The sequence below is a fragment of the Pocillopora verrucosa genome, chromosome 6, assembly GCF_036669915.1.
Source record: "Pocillopora verrucosa isolate sample1 chromosome 6, ASM3666991v2, whole genome shotgun sequence".
NCBI lineage: Eukaryota > Metazoa > Cnidaria > Anthozoa > Scleractinia > Pocilloporidae > Pocillopora > Pocillopora verrucosa.
In genome coordinates, this window is record NC_089317.1 from 9,200,615 (window position 1) to 9,218,967 (window position 18,353).

Consider the following 18,353-nt stretch of genomic DNA (forward strand, 5'->3'; position numbering starts at 1 on the left):
TTTCACACGTAGATCAGATCATCACACTAATGAATTAATTAGCTCCTTATCTAATTTGTATATAAGGAGGTATGTTCTTCATTGAATAAAGTTCTGTCTGACGAGCGCTTGGGTGCGAAACTCAGAGTCACAGAGAATCGATGCGTCCTCTTTAATTCTTTAGCTTATGTAGACTTAGCTCTGCTACCAAAGCATTGAGCACTTTATGCCAAGGTAGACTCTACCCCCACATTTATATATATATATATATATATATGTAAATATCTGAAAGTTAGACAAATCAATAGGACATAACTTTTCTGTGACTCTGAGTTTCAAGCTTACGTGATCAGCAGGAAGATCACTAACCAAGACACTGATAGTCGGACTTTTCATCTTGAACGGCCTCGCAAACAAATACGGAACAAACAACATCGGACTCTACAGGGACGATGGACTCGCCATTTCCAAGAACACAACAGAACCCCAATCAGAAAGAACACGGAAAGAAATAGAAAGGCGTTTCAAAGAACACGGACTGAAAATAACAATCTAAAGCAACTTAAAATCAGTCGACTACCTCGATATCACACTCAACTTGACGAGCAGTCTCTTCCAACCATACAGAAAACAGAAAGACGAGCCGCTTTACATCAACGCAAAATCTAACCACCCACCCACTGTCATCAAACAAATACCCGCAGCCATCAATCACAGCTTATCATCTAACGAGAAACATTCGACAAAGCCAAGCCTCTCTACGACAAAGCTCTCAGATCAAATGGATTCAACGAAAACCTTCACTACTACAAGACACAACCACACCCACGAAAAGAAATGGAAAACGAAACGTCATCTCGTTTAACCCCTATACAGCAAAAATGTCCAAACCAACGTAGCTAAAACCCTCCTCAATCTAATCAAGAAACACTTCCCACTAAACCAAAATCTGCACCCCGTCTCTAACAAGAACAACGTGAAAGTCAGCTACAGCTGCATGCCGAACATGGGCAGCATCATCAACAACCACAACAAGAAAATCCTCATCAACAACAACACCACACCGCTAAACGGATGCAACTGTAGAAAAAAAGACCAATGCCCGTTAGGAAACAACTGCCTCATCACCAGTGTAATCTACAAAGCCAACGTGACCACAGACAAAGACGACACAGGAAAGAACTACCTCGGACTAACATAAGGAACATTCAAACAACGATATACGCAACATAAGCTTCCATTCCGTAACAAAAATACGCCAACCACACCGAACTTGCAAAACACATCTGGAAACTCAAGGACATCAATGAAAACTACGAAATAAGCTGGTCTATCATCTCTTCAGCAAGCGCCTACAACAATATTTCCAAACAATGTAACCTCTGCCTAACTGAAAAACTCCACATTATTAAAGCTGACAAAGCAAGGCATGACGGATATCGGGAATTATACAAAAGAGTGCGAGGATCCCCGAAAATTTAGCAACTTCTACAACATCGATGTAAAACGACATTCATTATGCCAGCGTTCGTCGGGTAAGATCGTGGAAATTCATCCTGAACCCTTCTTCGATTTCACGAAGCTCTCGACATGGTACAGGAAAGAGCATCCAAAAAACGTATTCTACTGGAAAATGCACACTGCTCGCTTGTGGTTGCAGTTTTTATTCAGGGACATGTTTTAACTATTCGGATTATATATCGAAATGTATGCTCATTCCAAACTTTGAGTGTCCATTAAAGGGCATGTAAACCCAAAAATACATGTTTTTCTTATACTATGTAAAAATTGGCGTAGAAAACGGATTTGAAATTCGTTTTGTCCAATTCGACTTATTTAAGGAGAAAATCGGCATTTTCAACTGAAATTCCATTTCCGGTAAAAACAATAGCCTGAAGTCGTGACGTAAGCGGTGGAACTAAAATATTGTGCAACACATATTCCCCAGTAGAACTGGTATGGGAGTTCGTGTAAGTAGCGGTAGTTTGGAAGATGTTTTTTTCAGAAGATAACGACTCGAATGCCTTAAACTTAGTACATGACAGCGATAGGGATAATCCAGAATCTTCAGGAGAGTCTGGGACACGTTCTTAACAATATGAGCCGCGTAGTGTTCACCGAAGCGATCCGCTCGTAGACAGTACAGAACATGTCGACAGCCATGCGACCTCCTCGGAAACTCAGACTGTCTGGTATTTAATTTACTGTGTGATTTATTTGTATTTGACATGAAAATCCAATAAAGCGAGGGTACAATCTAAAAGAATGCAACAAAAATTTTTTAAACTTGAGCTTCTGAGAGTGTTTTATATAAAATTATCAAAGGCGCGAGCGTGGAACTTGTCAACCAATGCCGACAACTCATGAAAGTGTTTGTTGTACGGAAATCGGGCAATTGTGGCAAAAGGTAGAGTAGCAAGGGCCTGAAACCCAGATAAGTTGTATCCCTGAGCATCCAGATTTTCAGACAATTTGCCTTGATTTCTGGGTGCTGGAGACGGCCAATTACGCGTACAGGCAGCAGCAAGGCACAGATAATCACACCGGAAACGAGTAAGCTTAATGTTTTCTGTTTCATCTGTTTTGTTACATTTTGAGATCGATTTGCTTGGGTTGTTTCTGCCATTGATTTAATAATACAGTACTAGAGCTAGTTGTTTTTCGCTTCTTTCCTGGCAGGAAATTTCGCTAAATTGCCTACAGATAGCTTGTTCGTTGGAGTTGGGAATATCTCGGCAAACACTTCAGGGTCGCTGTGCCATCTTGTGCGGTAAACAATATCCGAAACAAATCGTGACACAAATTCTTCTGCTGTTTCTCTGCAGGGTTTCTCAAAGGAAGCACCAAGTGGGGCTGGAATGGATTTGCTTATAGAACATAAGGGTTGATTATGGGATCCTGTATAGAATTCTTTGCATCGAACCAACAAAATTTCAGATCACGTTATAACACACTGACACCAACGAATTCTCTTTCTTTGATACGTGTTTCGAATTCAGGCAATGGATCAGAAGGGTCAGTGTCTTTTATGGGCTCAGCGCTGGCTCCCGAACAACTGGCTTCCCCATAATCTTTCATTAGATGAGAAAATAGATGTTTTAAGAGAACCAATAAAGCTATCATTGTATAATGAACGAAACGTTTTCATGTAAATCGATTTTGTACTGTCTCCGTTGACCTCTAACTTTTGAAGAGCTCAACTTCTTTCTCAGTTCGGTCGGCCACTTCCGAATCCTCGTCGTCTACCGACTGTAAAGGTCGTTTTTATAATTCCGAATAATTTGCTTCTAGTAAGGCCTGAATCGTCGGTACAGCACCAGGAAGAAAAATGACTGCTACAAACAACAGAATGTTCGAACGACTCGACGAAATCGGCTATTTTCACATGAACAAATTTCACAAATTGTCGCTTCAAATTTGCGTCATTTGGAAATATTTGCATTGTACGCCCAGTTTTGTTTGAATCAGTACAAAATTGGACGACACAACGCTTTACCATTACGAAAAAATTGACTACATTAAAGCAAAATGTAAGTAAAAAAAATCATGACGAGACCGGCAAACAACGGCTGTAGAAAAGACTCCTTCGTGCCTCACGCGATTATAAAACGAGACTTTGGAGGGTTCACCCGTGACGTCACAGGAAAGATGGCGCCATTCAAGACGGCGAATGTTTTGAATTTGGAAGAGCTTTTACAAAGTGAAAATGGACTTTTGAGAAAAAACGAATGGTACCTTTGGTGTACTTGATATATTTACTAAACATCTATGTGGAAAGAAAATGAATGTTTTTTGGGTTTACATGCCCTTTAACTCACAGTAAATGCAATAACGTAAACAATTTGTCCAGCATTTCTTCAGCTAAAGCTTGTAAGGTTTATCAGCAATAACATTTAACAAAAACCTCATTGCTGCGTATAGCATTCAACGACGTGGGCTGATTACTGCTTAAAGTGCGCAGTTATCCTCGTTGAATCTTTGTGATAACCATTGACTATTTATCATTAAAATAGGTAATTGTTCACCTTCACCTCCATACCCAATATCAATTAAAGTACATGTTGGCAACAACTGGCTGCTTTACTCCCACTTTATGAGTAGGGTACTTTTTTTTGGTTGTTAGCTTCATAGTTAAGGGGACTTGAATTAGCACTAGGACACAACTAGTTTAAAAAGTCTATTTTCGAAGAGTATGTGAGAGAAACTGTTCCCGCCTATGGTGATAAGAGTTGTTTCCACAATTCTTGAACAAGAGCTTAATCCATGCCTGCGTAAAGGATGTTGTCATAATGTTTTATGTTGATGAGCCTCTGCAAGGAAAAAGATAAAAAGAAAATCGATCAAATGACTTCTACATCAAAAGGCGACTAAGCCTTGTTTGAATTTATGATGTAAATATTTCACCTGATGTTGATTTTCCATTTCCTTCAAATCGTTCCTCAGATTCTCAAACATTGGGCGATCATCAGGATTCTCTTGCCAGCAGTCTTGCATTATCTTGTAACTAGAATAGAGGAAAAAAAACTTGTGTTATGGTGTTACGAAATTTAGAAAGTTCTTCAGAATGTATTCTACACAGCCACATAAGTAGGAAAGTCGGGATCCCCTACGCTTAGAAATTTGAAGAATGTAGTGGTCAATAAATTGAGGGTTGTTTTTCTTAGGTCCGAAATACCATTCTCATTTCGAAAGAGTTATCGAGGTATGGAAAAAGTTGGAGACTTTACATAGTAAGTTCATGAATGATTAAATAAATGAATACAACCATGGCCTTACAGGGTTTCGTCCACATGCCGTGGTTTAGGCATCCTATAACCTTGAGTCAGTAAATCTGCCATTTTTCTTCCGTGAATCTTTGGATAAGGAGAGCCACCTAAAACGAGAGGTTAAACACGGAGACAGCGAATCGATCAAAAAGTGCGTCATCCATCTAAAATACACTGAAACACAATTGTCTGACATACCTATGGTGAAGATTTCGTAAAGGACAATTCCAAAACTCCATCTGAGTAAAAAAAATGCCACTAGGCTTCATTGAAAGTTCACAAATAAGGTATAATTATATTATAGGCCGAAGATGTTTAGATTTGGAATTGTTTTTTTTTTTTTTCATTCTTCAAAACTGTTTATCAGCTTATTAGATCCACTTACACATCACTTTTCGTCGTATATCGTCCGTACAACAGCGCTTCACAAGCTGTCCATTTCACCGGCAGTCTTCCCTATTAAAACATGTTGAAAGGAAATGTTGAAGAGGAAGAGCAATGAATCTTCATTTTGTTTATACGCGCAGACTTTCTGGCGATGATGTACTGTGAAAAATTATTGGGAAACAAAGTGACAAGAGGTTGAGATAGCATATATCAATACTGATAGATAACGATATTAGCCAAACATGTAACATATCGAGATATTGAAACCAGAAACCTTTGATTTCCTTTCGTAGATGTTTTCCTGGCATACGTCTCTTGCCATTCCAAAATCGGTCACCTTACATCGTTCTCGCTCTCCAACCAAGACGTTCCGGTGAATAATCTGTCGAACATTATATAAAACATTAAAGAATAATTAAAAAGCGTCCCACGGAATATCATGTCCATCCTCTTCTGATCATTGATTTTAAGCCTAAGTGGACAGGGGCGAGACTTGCAACTCGTGGACGCAAGTCCACGAGTTTCTTCCACGAAAAACACTTTGTTTTGAAAAAATAAACTTGAAATTATATTATTTTATTATTTTTTATTAATTTTTATTTTTTATTGAAAATCTTTTTGTTTTACACACAGTAACTCAGTTTGCGCTACTGAAAAGCGTTTGAAGATAAAACTTTCTTGTTTGCAATGAGACAAAGGTGACTGACGCAATCGACGCTTTTGATCATTTCAAACAGAAAGCTGTATTATCGTCGTAACTAAACCACATAGAAAAGATTCCCCAAAGTGTTTAAAAAAGTTCATACTTTAGTCACTTGCATCCAAGTATATTTTATCCACATGAAAATGTTAATTAAAATTGAAATGAATAAAGTATTCCTTACATCGACTGCCGCCGAGATAACAAAGTTATTCGTACACTGAAATCGACTTACATTTTTAGACGACAAATAGTGCATACCGTCAGCCACTTGCCAGGAAAACTTCATAAGCTGCTGGGAAGTCAAACTGGTCTGTGGCTTAATATCCGGGTCCTTGAAGTAGTTATCTTCTAAATGTCGGCTCTTTCTCAAATAGCCCAGGAGATCTCCATACGGGACATACTCGATAAGTACAAGCAAAGGATCTAAAAAGATGTTTTTTTCAAGATACAGAGCACTCGTCTACCTTATCACCTAACAGTGGTAATTACGGCGATGGAAAACCGGAAATAATTTATAATTGTGTCGAGGGTAATCAAATTTCAAACCAGGATCTGCGGTAAACCGGATACATAAAATTAAGTTATAGGAATTAAAGGGAGTTCCTAGCGATAAAAAGATAATAATAATCTTTTACCGAGTACATATGTAACAAACGTCTTTTGATAATGCTGTTAGGATCAGCAATGACGAGATTACGTGTAGCAAGAGAGAAAGAAATATAAATTCAGTTAAAGTTCGGGTATTTAATTAAAATTATTACTTTTAATTATTTGTCGAAGTACATAATAATTACTTTAGTTGTCGGAGTGATACAAGCAGAAATAAACTAAGCAGTTTCATAAATTTTATGTTATGTACCTGATTCAGTGACACATCCCAGCAGCCTGATGACGTGAGGATGAGGCTTGAGTTTCTTCATGACTTCAAGCTCTGATAGCAAATCTTTTCTCTCTGTGTCTGTGGCGTTACCTAAAGCAAAGGACGAGTGTCCAGTAACAGTTAAGCCTTATCCTAACAAACACGCTTTTAGGACTATGAATAGAGTACCTTTCAGCATTTTTATGGCAACTGTCATTGTCTCCTCACTTCCTCGAAGGTTTGAGGCTTTTCCCTGAGCGACTTGACCAAAGGCACCTTTTCCAATAACCTTTTCAATCGTTACATTTTGTCTTTCCACTTCCCATGAGCGCGTTCCTGGATGCAGGGGAGCATATTCGTTTATTTCTAAATAACTTCGCGCTGGGCCCGTGGCAGGTTCATTCAGTGATCTAACTTCATTCAGGTCCATGTAATATCCGGGACCATGATGCACCACGGTGCTAAGGTTCCCACTTCTACTTTCCAGTTCAAATCCCTGGTTCTATTTCTCAGCGAAAAAGAATTTACTCTTAGTCTTATCTGTTTTGTTCCCATACGGATTGGTAACGAGCAAGGAAGAGGTAAATCGTAATTCTTGAGGAAGTCTAATGCGAAATTTCATGAGAGCATTATCTAGTCCATGGTATTGTAGGTATTTTCATTTAAATTCACTCGTTTTACGACCAAAATAAGAAAAGTCATACGCAACCGTAACCTCTGTTATGACAATCGGATAAAATTTTGGAGAATTCTTAAATACTATGATATCATCCACTAGACTTAACCTCCTTTCCGTGAGCACTTGCAAATCAGTACTAAGAAGATTTGACTCGCAAATACAACAGCAATTTCTTAGAATAGTAGTAAAAGGTTGGCAAAGCGCACTTTTATAATACTTTAAGTCCAAATTTAATCTGTGTGGTATATGATAGACTGCTATAAATTCATCTTCCTTTTGTTACTTCTTATGTGTCGCCATTTTTATTGAACTGCCTCACGATATTGAGGTCCCTAGGGCCTAGAAAAAATTGTAGGTATGCGTGCTCTGCTTTATCTTCAAGAATTTAGTGGCCAAACAGATATTTGCTGATCATCGCAGAGTAGGTTATTCGAACAAAGTGCACTCCATACTTACAACGTAAGGCTCACGTGACTCCTTAATGCCTGTATCAAGTCTAAAAGAAAAATAAAACACTATAAAAGTAGTTTCTAGGAAAATGACAAAACCTCACAAACAAAATATTTCTTTGTTTTTTTGTTTTTTGTTTTTTTTTTGTAACATACCAACTGACACATGTTGGTTTCTCATGCAACGTAACAACATCAAATCTACTTCACTCAGTTTTTTTTTTCTCTCACTGCCGCGTTTTTATTTAACTATGTAGCACCAAATAAACTTCTCCTAACGACAGAAACTTCACACAGCTATAAATACGACCAAAGCCTGCTTTCTACCAATCGGATCTACGGATGCTTTATTAACTTTTAATAGTAATGACATCTTACCGATCATCTTTCTCAACTAAGTGTGGAAAGAAGGAAAGAAATAAAATCAGGTAAAGAGAAAACAGCTGCATCTATTATTTTAACATTTACGAAGTACTCATCAATTATGCTTCACATATTTCCAGCCCCTTCGCTTGTAAGTATTTCCAGTCAGTTATAGTAATATAATATATTGAACGAAAGTAAGCGTAACTCGGCTGGTTGTGTCATGAATTGAAAGACTTTGCGAGATGATTATACTATACTTCAACTTGTCCAACTAATCGCTGTTTTTCCTTTCCTTTCTCTTTCTCAGTTTCCATTCTATTCTTCATTTGAATATCTCTTTGTCAATCGTCCACAAAATCATAAGTCTCGGTTACTAGCATCTCTACATGAGGGGACGCAAGCGGCCTCAACTGTAAGTACTTTTTAGAAATGCTAGGATATTATCCTAGCATTCCTAACATTCCGAGCTGCGCGAGAGTGTCAAAATCCGTGCATACGTCACAGAAATGTCACTAGACCTAAAGTACGCCAGATGAGGGCGAATAAATCGTGTGGATATATTTCTCTTCATAATCTACAATGTAACGCAAAGGAACCGGCCGAGGAATAAAGGCACTATTGATTGCATGTGAAACAAAAGCATTAGCTGATGACATTTTGATATCAGGTATTAATTCATTTATCTTCTCATATTTATTCGCCCTCATCTGGTGTACTTTAGGTCTAGTGATATTTTTGACATACGCACGGATTTTAACACTCCCGCGCAGCTCGGAATGTTAAGAATGCTAGGATAATATCCTAGCATTTCTACAAAGTACTTAAAGTTGAGGCCGCTTGCGTCCCCTCATGCAGGGCATTTACCAACTGCGGATATAGTAATTAACTCAACTTACGTTGTCGCCTTTTCCAGGCAATGAAAATGATAATAACAGTGAGAATCAACGCGAGGACCCCAATAACTGAGCCATAAATAACATCCTTATTCACCTCTGCTGGTTCAGAAGGAACTGGACCAGGAACAGGTACTGAATCTTAAATCAATGACATACATTTCAGAGAAGCAATGCTTACTTAGCTGTTAAGTTAAACTACTTGAATTACTCAGAGTGAAACTGATTTAAACACAGCTATGCACATGTATCTGCAATCTTTAACAGTGAAAGACTCTTAAAATTTCGCTAAAGTTTGCTTTGGCCTTGTAATCAGATAATGCTTTACGGTGCACACCCACTTTTCAAGAACATCACAAAGTTGTTTGTCACACGAGCTTAAAGTCAAAAGCATAGCTTCCTGTAGTTACCACCACAGTGATAATGTATCTGTAATACAAATTCGCAGGTAACAGACCCAATCTTCATTAGGTACACTCGAAATTACCATCGTATAAATTTTTATACACACCTGGGATAGTTGATCCTACGGAAAAAGTATCTACTTTTAGGTTACCAAGGCTTCCATTGTTAATTACATCTAGAAGCAATGATTCTACTTCACTTTCTCCAACAGGCTCGTCAAATGTGAGCGATATGTCTGCGATAACACTTCCCTCTCTATAAAAAGATAAGAAAAGTGAATTCAAGCTTTTTCAAATGCAATGCTTTTTAAAGCATTCTTAATGTTTCTGTTTAAGATACTCCTACTCCTACTGAGGAGTATCTCAAACAGAAACAGAGAATTTTGAAATCAAAGGAGAGTAAGTAGATTTTGTCATCGATGAATGATGATACCTCAGGTGTATTACATTAATTTCTCTGACGCCGGAACCTTTGAATTCCCTCTCTATAAAAAGGCGAGAAAAGTAAATCCACGCATTTTCAAATTTAATGCTTTTTAAAACATTCTTAATGTTTCTGGTTGAGATACTTCTAATCCTACTAAGGAGTTTCTCAAACAGAATCATAAAGAATTTTGAAATCAGAGCACAGTTAGTGTATTTTGTTATCGATGAATGATGATACCTCAGGTGCGTTACATTAACTTCTCTGACGCCGGAACCTTTGAATTCTTCATCAACCTAAAAAGCAACGACATTCAAATCATAAGTCAGTATGACAGAGAAAGGATGAGGATCTATCACAGCTAACAGTGGAGACAAGCCTCTCAGCATACAAAAGTATACAAGGATGTTTTGACTTGTAAATTACAATTTAGTAAGAGGAAAATTTTTTCATTCTGTAAGTAAGAGACTCTTCACTTTATGCTACTTTGGTCTATACATGTCCTTGAAAAGAAAAAGGGGTTTTATTTCCGTGGTAATATTAAGATCAATTGGGTTAACGAAAGCTTTTCTATATAGAGCAAAGAAGGACTAGGATAACTTTCTTCCTTCTGTTCCTTCTGTTTGCGTGATTTAAAAAGAAAAAGAAAAAAAGATAGAAAATATTTGATTTCTTATTGACTTTTTATTTGATTAAGTAGAAAGCACCTTCTTAAAATTATAACACCAATGACTTACCGAACTTTTAATTGTTCCAACAAACAGTTGTGTATATGAGTCAGACAAGTCTGTAAGTTCTTCTATCCATTTTATATTGCTAATTTTAAGGCTGATCATGATAACAATTGCCACTGCATCTTTTGTAGCAAATGAAACAGAAGTGTAGACTTAATTAGGTTAGAGATGTGGCTTGTGACATATCAACATTCATTACCTATTATCAACTAATGCAGCGAAATTGTAAAAAAGAAAAAATGGATTCCTCATACCACACTAGTAATTGGGTTTCTGGTATTTCATATTCCAGTAAAATTCTGACCTATCGGGTAACGATAAGGAACTAGCGAGCTTAAGCTCCTGGATTTTTGTGGGGCATTTTCATGGTTCTCCTCCTCCTCAAGTCTTATATCATTGACGTCTTGTCAACCAACGGGTCCAAAATATATGTCTACCTCGGCTCAACTTACCATTTTCTTTGCAATCTCTTCCTTTTCTACCTTTTGGACAGAGGCAAAAGTATTTTCCAAATTCTCTGCAAGCTCGTCCATTGGTACATTTCACAAGACAAGGGTTTCCTACCCGCAGAAAAGTCATATGACATTATTGGATAAATGAAATTCCAATGATGTTTTAAACGAGAGATGCAAAAATCTTACTCCGAGAACTTTTCATATTTTGTATTTAACAATGCTTTTATTTCAATTTTTGTCAGAAAAGTGTTTCAAAGTTCAAGATCCTACCTCTAAAAGCTGTATTGCGTGTTTTACTTGTCACTTAGAATTGGAAATTGCAGATACCATTTCCAACAGTACTTTTAAAAGATCTACTTTCGCGATATCATAACACCGTCTGCAACACCGAGGTCAGGAGAAGGAATTCTTCTCACTGCGCTGAGCATTATTTTATCATAGAAAATGTTGTTGTTCACCGTGGTTTTATAGATTTAAACGTTTGATCGTTGGTCTCACGACGAGTGTCAGGCTAATCAATCGTGTATTGATCGCGACGCTCCTACTGTTTTACTGCTACTGAGGCGAGAAGATTGAAATTTAGCGTGCAACAGGAGGGCGTTCTTTACAAAATCACCCGTAAATGTGGCAAAGAATACACAGGAGAAACAGATAGAGAGAGAATTAAATAGCATGGAAGAGATATACAGCTTGCTTGCTCTCAGAATTGGGTGGCTTTTTAGAACACGCCGTTGAAGCAGGACCTGTTCCTGTTTGGGACCAGGTTAGGTTTTATTGATCATCATTCTCACTGTTACACACGTAGGATTAAAGAAGCCATCCACATAAGACTTCATCCTGATAGCATCAATGGAGATGACGAAATCGAAATTCCTGATCGGATGGCATGGATGCGTACGATCAAAAAGCATAAAAGCCGATCAGTTGCAAAGCCGACCTATGAGGGAATAACAACTAATAGTCCGAATAATGAGTATTGAAATGAACCAGTAAAAGCGCGCCAAAGCATACCAATAACAAATTAAGGTGCTATCACATAATGAAGAGTTATCACGAGGAAGAAAAATTGCCAATCATGAAGAACATGGCGAAAATGATGATTTCCAATACAGATTCATTAATATGGTTTGAAACTATGAACCCATAACTGTAAAGGTACAGTATATACTGTACGATAGTAAGGTTACGTGTACCGGGCAACTTGAACTGGACATGGATTCTTGCTGTCTTTGTTGCATTACCACACTCATTGCTGGCTTCACATTTGTATTCACCAGCTTGACTTCTGTTAATGCTTGTAACCTCCAACATTTTACCACTGTGACGCTGGCCATTAGGTGTCACCCAAGACACCACTGAGGGAGGCATTCCAGATACACGACACCACAGGGTCACATTGTCACCTTCAGTTGCATTCTGGTCTTGAATTGCAGGTATGGATGAAGGCACTAAGATATGAAACAAAAAAGAGAATTATATACAGTTTATTTCTAGAGGTGTAGTGTTCAACCACAGTCAAGCACAGATCGGATAAGTCCTGATCTTATTTCAAGCTGCACAAAATTTACGTCATGATCAAAATTGTAACTGTCTCTTCTCTCTATAACTTCATTTAAGAATTAAGTAAATCTAGCAAATGGGTTTATAAATGCAGTCATCAACTACGTAGGCTACATATATGTTATTTGCCGGCTAGGAGGTCCGTGTGGTGAAAAACTGTGACCGAGGTCTTGAAAATACTGCCCGTAGCCGTAGGCTGAGGGCAGCATTTCAAGACCGAGGTCACAGTTTTTCACCATACGGACCGACCCTTAGCCGGTAAATATATATTTTTTTTTCAACTTGACGAAATTCTTTCCGAAAGAACCCGAATGATTTAGGGCTGTAAATACGGCAAGATCTTTCATAAACTGAACAATTTTTGAACGAGTAAATGGTAGTTAAAATAGAGGTGATGCAAATTAAAGAGAGATGCCTCACCGAAAAATTTTTATTTCCGTAACGACGAAGGTGATTTAAAAGGCCTCCAAACAAAATTTAAAACATTATTTTTACAAGTATCTGTCACAATCTGACACCTGTCAATTAGGGAGCGCGTAAGAAAAAAAAGCGCAAGAAAATTTGAAAAACAACGCAATTATTTTGGCAATGATCTAACGGAAAGTATTATTCACTCTCATCGACGATTCATTCATGTACGAACATTTACCTCTGTTCATTAAGTAAACGGCGAGGAAAGTAATTGTGAGGAAATTCAAATTTTTTATTTTGAAGTTGTGAGAGTTTGTTCATTTGTTTGCTGCAATGGCGTGTGTAAATCTGGTCTTTCCTCCACAAAAAATAAATTCGAATGGCACACTCCAACGAAACACACGGGGATTTAATGCGGCCTTCGCCCATTAAATTCCTTTAGTTTCTGTTGTGCAATTTACAGTACAAATGTCTAAATTGAACGGACTTGGGAAGACTCACCGAGAGTGTATATTTGTTGTAGAACTTAAATCAAAACTTCGCTCGCTCTTTCACTACGAACAAATTGTTTGAGAAAATTCAGATATTAAATGAATGAAAGCTCCATCGTTCAGTTAAACTGTAACCAAATACTTCACGTTCATGTTCTTCATGGACCGATAACAAGAAATATTATTATTAGCATGCTTTGGTCCCACGCACTAAATGGCGCAAAAAATGGATGAAAATCATTCTTTTTGATGAGCAAAATTTGATCAAAGAACTCTAGGTGACGTAGCTAAACTAGAATGTATTAAAATAAGCGCAAGTAACAAGGTGATACCGGATCTGAGCTTGGCTGATATTATAACTACTGTTGAAAACTTGACACTTGATAAGGCCCAGGCAACTGCATTCCTCACAGAAGACTGGCAGGGTGTATTTTGAACAGAAGACCGGCAGGGTGCATTCAAAATATCGAAAGTGAGTGTATCATGAGACAAAAGGTAATGATTTTTTATTTTTTACAGCTACAAAAGTGGTCCAGTTAGTATGAAAATGGGATGGAAATTATCTAAAAGGTCCGGAAAACACATGAAACATTTCTTAAAGAACAGATTACTGCCATAAAATTCACAGCAAGTGTTTTTAAATCTAGAGCAAGACGAAGAGCAAGGCTTACCATTAAGAGTAACACTAACATCCGTACTAGCTGCTATTCCCAAACTGTTCTTAGCCACACATTTGTAGAAAAACACTCCTTCACTTGCCAATGTTTCGCTCCACATCCCTGAAAGGCTGACGTCTATAGCAGTGTCATTCTTAAACAGGTGGTATGACGTTACTGCTGGCTTAGCATCGGCTGAGCAGTTAAAGGTGATAGTATCACCTTGACATGCTTTGTGGTCGATCACAGAAGTTGTAAATAGCACATTCTCTGGTTGGTCTACGAGAGTTACAAAAAGATTACAATCATGAAATTAACATGGTTTGATGCTACTCTGGCTTAAAGATTTAATGATTGTAACGGAGAAGTTACATGTACAACGATTTGAAGGAGCGTGGGCTGACTTGATATGTCAGGCTTCCAAACAATGGCGCTGGTGGTAACGTCGACTGGTGGTGATAATTTTTGACTTATCCCACCCAATTTTATGGTTGGTTAGGCATGTGTGCTCCGACAAAGCTGAATTTTTTTTTTTTTTTTTGCAAAAAAAGACCACTTTTTGATGCTCTTTCATACGTGTACCTAGCTGACGTTTGGTCAGTCCGATATACTCGTGATCAACTGGCATCAATTCTACCCACGCCCCTTTAAATTGTGATGAAGGCGGCTTACTAACTGACGCCTATTTACACCTCGTCAAAAGAAAGGGAAGCTCCTTAGTGAGCATGTAAACGGAACTCTTGCTGCAGCGATTAGATCACCCCTGATGAAGACACTAAACACGAGTGTCAAAACGTGAGGTCTATGAATTGTAACTTCTCAGTTACATTCATTACATCTTTAAACCAGAGTAGCATCAAACACCTGGCTGCCATGTGAATTTTGATATATTATATTAATGTAAAATTCCATTAATCCCAACTTGACACATATTGGACTCATAAAACTATGAATGTTCATCATCAACTTTTCTTTACATCTTTGTACACACGTCAAGGACAAGTAATGAACAGGTGGCTTCATAAGAAAACCTCTTAGTGACTAATTTAGTTTCAAAACTTTAATACCTACAAGCATTCACCATTTGTAAATTCAATCTATAGGTAATTACTTACACTGCACATCAATAGTTGCCATCTCTGTTGCATTGCCACACTCATTGCTGGCTTCACATTTGTAATTCCCAGCTTCAGTCCTGTTAATGTGTGTAACCTCCAACATATGTCCATAATGACGCTGACCACCAAGCTTAATCCAAGACACCTTTGGTTGAGGCATTCCAGATGCAGTACATGTCAAACTTAAATTGTCACCTTCGGTTACATTCTGATCTCGAATTGATTCGATATTTGAAGGCACTGAGGAAAAATACAAAATGAAATACTGTACCCAAACCTTTATTCAGTAAATAAATATTTGTGTGAGCATTTCATTCATTAAACTTTACATTTATCAAACAAATTTGCACCGAGATCTTAAAATACATGTATAGTCGCCGTTGCTGAGGTCGCTTGTCACAATCTGATTGAATGATTGTATCCATGAGGTTTCTTAAATTTTGTCTCTTTTGGTCCAAAGCACTCATTGGGAATGAAAAACAACCTAATTGGTGTCATGGTTTTTTTAGATTGCTAAATTGAATGATTGTATCTGAGGCATCCGTCATTTTTGCATTCTTTGGTCCAAAGCAATTATCGTGAATGAAAACAATTTAATTGTTGTGATAGCTTTTTCAATCTGTCCCATTTATTTGATTAGGCGACTCGAGTAGTCGTGGTGGAACAAAATGTACGGAAATACGCACTACTAAAAAAGGAAAGGATTTGACATCACATACTTTTTTTTCCTTTTAATCAGGATCATTTGACAAGGACTAAGGCAATTCCCAAACGCGCTTATCCATATCTCTAAAAGCCCACTCCTCACTTTACACTGTATATGTTTTCAATAGGCACTCACATAAACTAATTTATTCCAGTATGTACAACGGCTAACCCGATTATGTACATGGGTAAGCGTATGTAAGAGAACAGCTTCACAGCGTCAGTATATTGCAAAGTAAACTTTTTTCTATCAAATTCGTTTGACAAGAAAACAGATCATGCTCAAATGCTTTCCGCTCCTTATCACATCTTTAAAATTCCCACTCCTCGCTTGACTCTTTAAGAGTCCTGAGTATACAAACGAGCGAGTTTGTTCTAATATGCAGCGCAGCTAACAGCATGATGTAAAGTAATAAATCTGTGCAGAGAAAAAAGACTCACAACTTAACTAATCTGCAAAGTTAAGAGCTTACCATTCACTGTGACCATAACAAATGAACTGACTTCTGATCCTAAAGAGTTGTTGGCCATACATCTATACGTGAACACTCCTCTATTTGACACGTTCCTTGTCCACATTCCTGAAGGGTTTGTGTCTAAGATAGCAGTGTCATTCTCAAACAGCTGGTATGACGTCACTGATGGATTAGCATCAGCTGAGCAGTTAAAACCGATCATACCGCCCTTACATGCTTTGTTATCCATGACAGATGTTGTCAATTGCACATTCTCTGGTCTGTCTACAAGAGTTACACACAAATTTTGTCAAATATTGTAGGTTGTAGAAAGCTCACTGCAGTCCTTTTTTTATTATTTATATCTAAATTTGTATGGGCGCCAACAAAGTAATGAATAGAACAACAAATTTTACAGTTCTGTATGATTTAAAACATTGAGTCGGTAATTAAATTTGCATAAATCAGTGTAAAAATAAAACAAAAATTAAGGGATGATTTTATAAAGTAGCAGAATAAGACTAAATATAATATGATAAAAGTCGTAAGATGAAGAGATTACTTTAAGATGATCCTTTGGTGTTTACATACGATAGGTCTGACTGTATTACAAATTACATGACTTAATCTGTGTAAAATTACCGATACCTTAATCCCAATTCATACAAAATCTGCATATGTACATTAAATATGTAATAATAGCCATCGTCAGAGTATGGAGTTACAAAACATGCAGATCAACGTAGCTTTTAATGAAAAGGAACCTTCAAACTTACGCAGCACAGTAATGTTTGCTGTCTCTGTTGCATTGCCACATTCATTACTGGCTTCACATTTGTATTCACCAGTTTGAGTCCTGTTAATGTTTGTAACCTTCAACTTGTATCCACTAACACGTTGACTATCAGGTGTTACCCAAGACACCATTGGTGGAGGAATTCCAGATACATTACACATAAGAGTTACATCGTGACCTTCAGTTACATTCTGATCTTGTGTTATTTGAATAATAGAAGAAGGAACTGCAAAATTTGAAAATGAGAACGGATGTAAGTAACAGCCGGCCACTGGCTCGCGGCCTTAAGCACATAGATCATAGCTTCCCTAATATAAATGTGCTTTTAGCCCTCCTCAACTCGATTGCCTTTTACAAATAAGAACATAAGATTATGCATATATACACTCGATTGCAAAAACGTTGACACCCAAAAAGATGTTACCAACGAGCGATGAGACACAGCGGCCTTATAGATAAAATGTACATGATAACCTTATTTACATAGCTGCATGTGGCAAATGATAGAAGCCGCCACCTTTTCATGAAAGACACGAATGATCATCAACAGTTTTGCAATGAATTATGGGATGCCACTAAGCCAAAATTTCTAATAAGGCCGTTGAGTCTCATAACTCATGGATACTGCTTTTCAATTGTCAAAGTTTTTTATAATCGAGTGGCAATGTGACTACTGTAAATACTGTTTTTATGTGCGCAGTTTTTCAAATTGTTCTCAAACAAACATAATTTGGACTTTTTTGCTTACCATTCACGGTAACAGTAACACCCATGCTGTATTTCACTCCTAGAGAGGTATTGGCCACACATTTGTGAACAAAAATCCCTTCACTTTCCAAAATCTTCCACCACATTCCCGAGGCACTTGTGTTTAAAATGGCAGTTTCGTTCTCAAACAGCTGGTATGACGTCACTCCTGGATTAGCATTAGCTGAGCAATTAAAGCCGACGACTTTTCCCGTACATGCTTTGTCGTTCATGGTAGAACTTATTAACTGGACATTCTCAGGTTTGTCTGGGGACAAAAGACACAATTCGTAAATACAATTTCATTGGCCTTCGT

The 18,353-nt window shown here is 37.6% G+C and overlaps 1 protein-coding gene across 1 annotated transcript in view; it reads right to left on the bottom strand.

Moving 5' to 3' along the window:
- Window positions 1-771: 771 nt before the first annotated feature.
- The window catches only part of LOC136282014 (uncharacterized), a 39,911-nt gene continuing 22,329 nt past the window's right edge, over window positions 772-18,353 (bottom strand). Inside the window, exons 10-31 of the mRNA XM_066169114.1 lie at window positions 18,039-18,305; window positions 17,271-17,516; window positions 16,513-16,779; window positions 15,332-15,574; window positions 14,232-14,495; window positions 12,292-12,546; window positions 11,096-11,203; window positions 10,647-10,765; window positions 10,150-10,205; window positions 9,593-9,741; window positions 9,085-9,222; window positions 8,201-8,216; window positions 7,830-7,869; window positions 6,884-7,196; window positions 6,695-6,805; window positions 6,068-6,258; window positions 5,407-5,514; window positions 5,131-5,201; window positions 4,944-4,984; window positions 4,756-4,852; window positions 4,384-4,483; window positions 772-4,289 (exon numbers count right to left, since the gene is read on the bottom strand). Of these exons, the coding sequence (XP_066025211.1) occupies window positions 4,236-4,289; window positions 4,384-4,483; window positions 4,756-4,852; window positions 4,944-4,984; window positions 5,131-5,201; window positions 5,407-5,514; window positions 6,068-6,258; window positions 6,695-6,805; window positions 6,884-7,196; window positions 7,830-7,869; window positions 8,201-8,216; window positions 9,085-9,222; window positions 9,593-9,741; window positions 10,150-10,205; window positions 10,647-10,765; window positions 11,096-11,203; window positions 12,292-12,546; window positions 14,232-14,495; window positions 15,332-15,574; window positions 16,513-16,779; window positions 17,271-17,516; window positions 18,039-18,305 (3,254 nt within the window). The 3' untranslated portion in view covers window positions 772-4,235. The remainder of the gene's footprint in view (window positions 4,290-4,383; window positions 4,484-4,755; window positions 4,853-4,943; window positions 4,985-5,130; window positions 5,202-5,406; window positions 5,515-6,067; window positions 6,259-6,694; window positions 6,806-6,883; window positions 7,197-7,829; window positions 7,870-8,200; window positions 8,217-9,084; window positions 9,223-9,592; window positions 9,742-10,149; window positions 10,206-10,646; window positions 10,766-11,095; window positions 11,204-12,291; window positions 12,547-14,231; window positions 14,496-15,331; window positions 15,575-16,512; window positions 16,780-17,270; window positions 17,517-18,038; window positions 18,306-18,353) is intronic.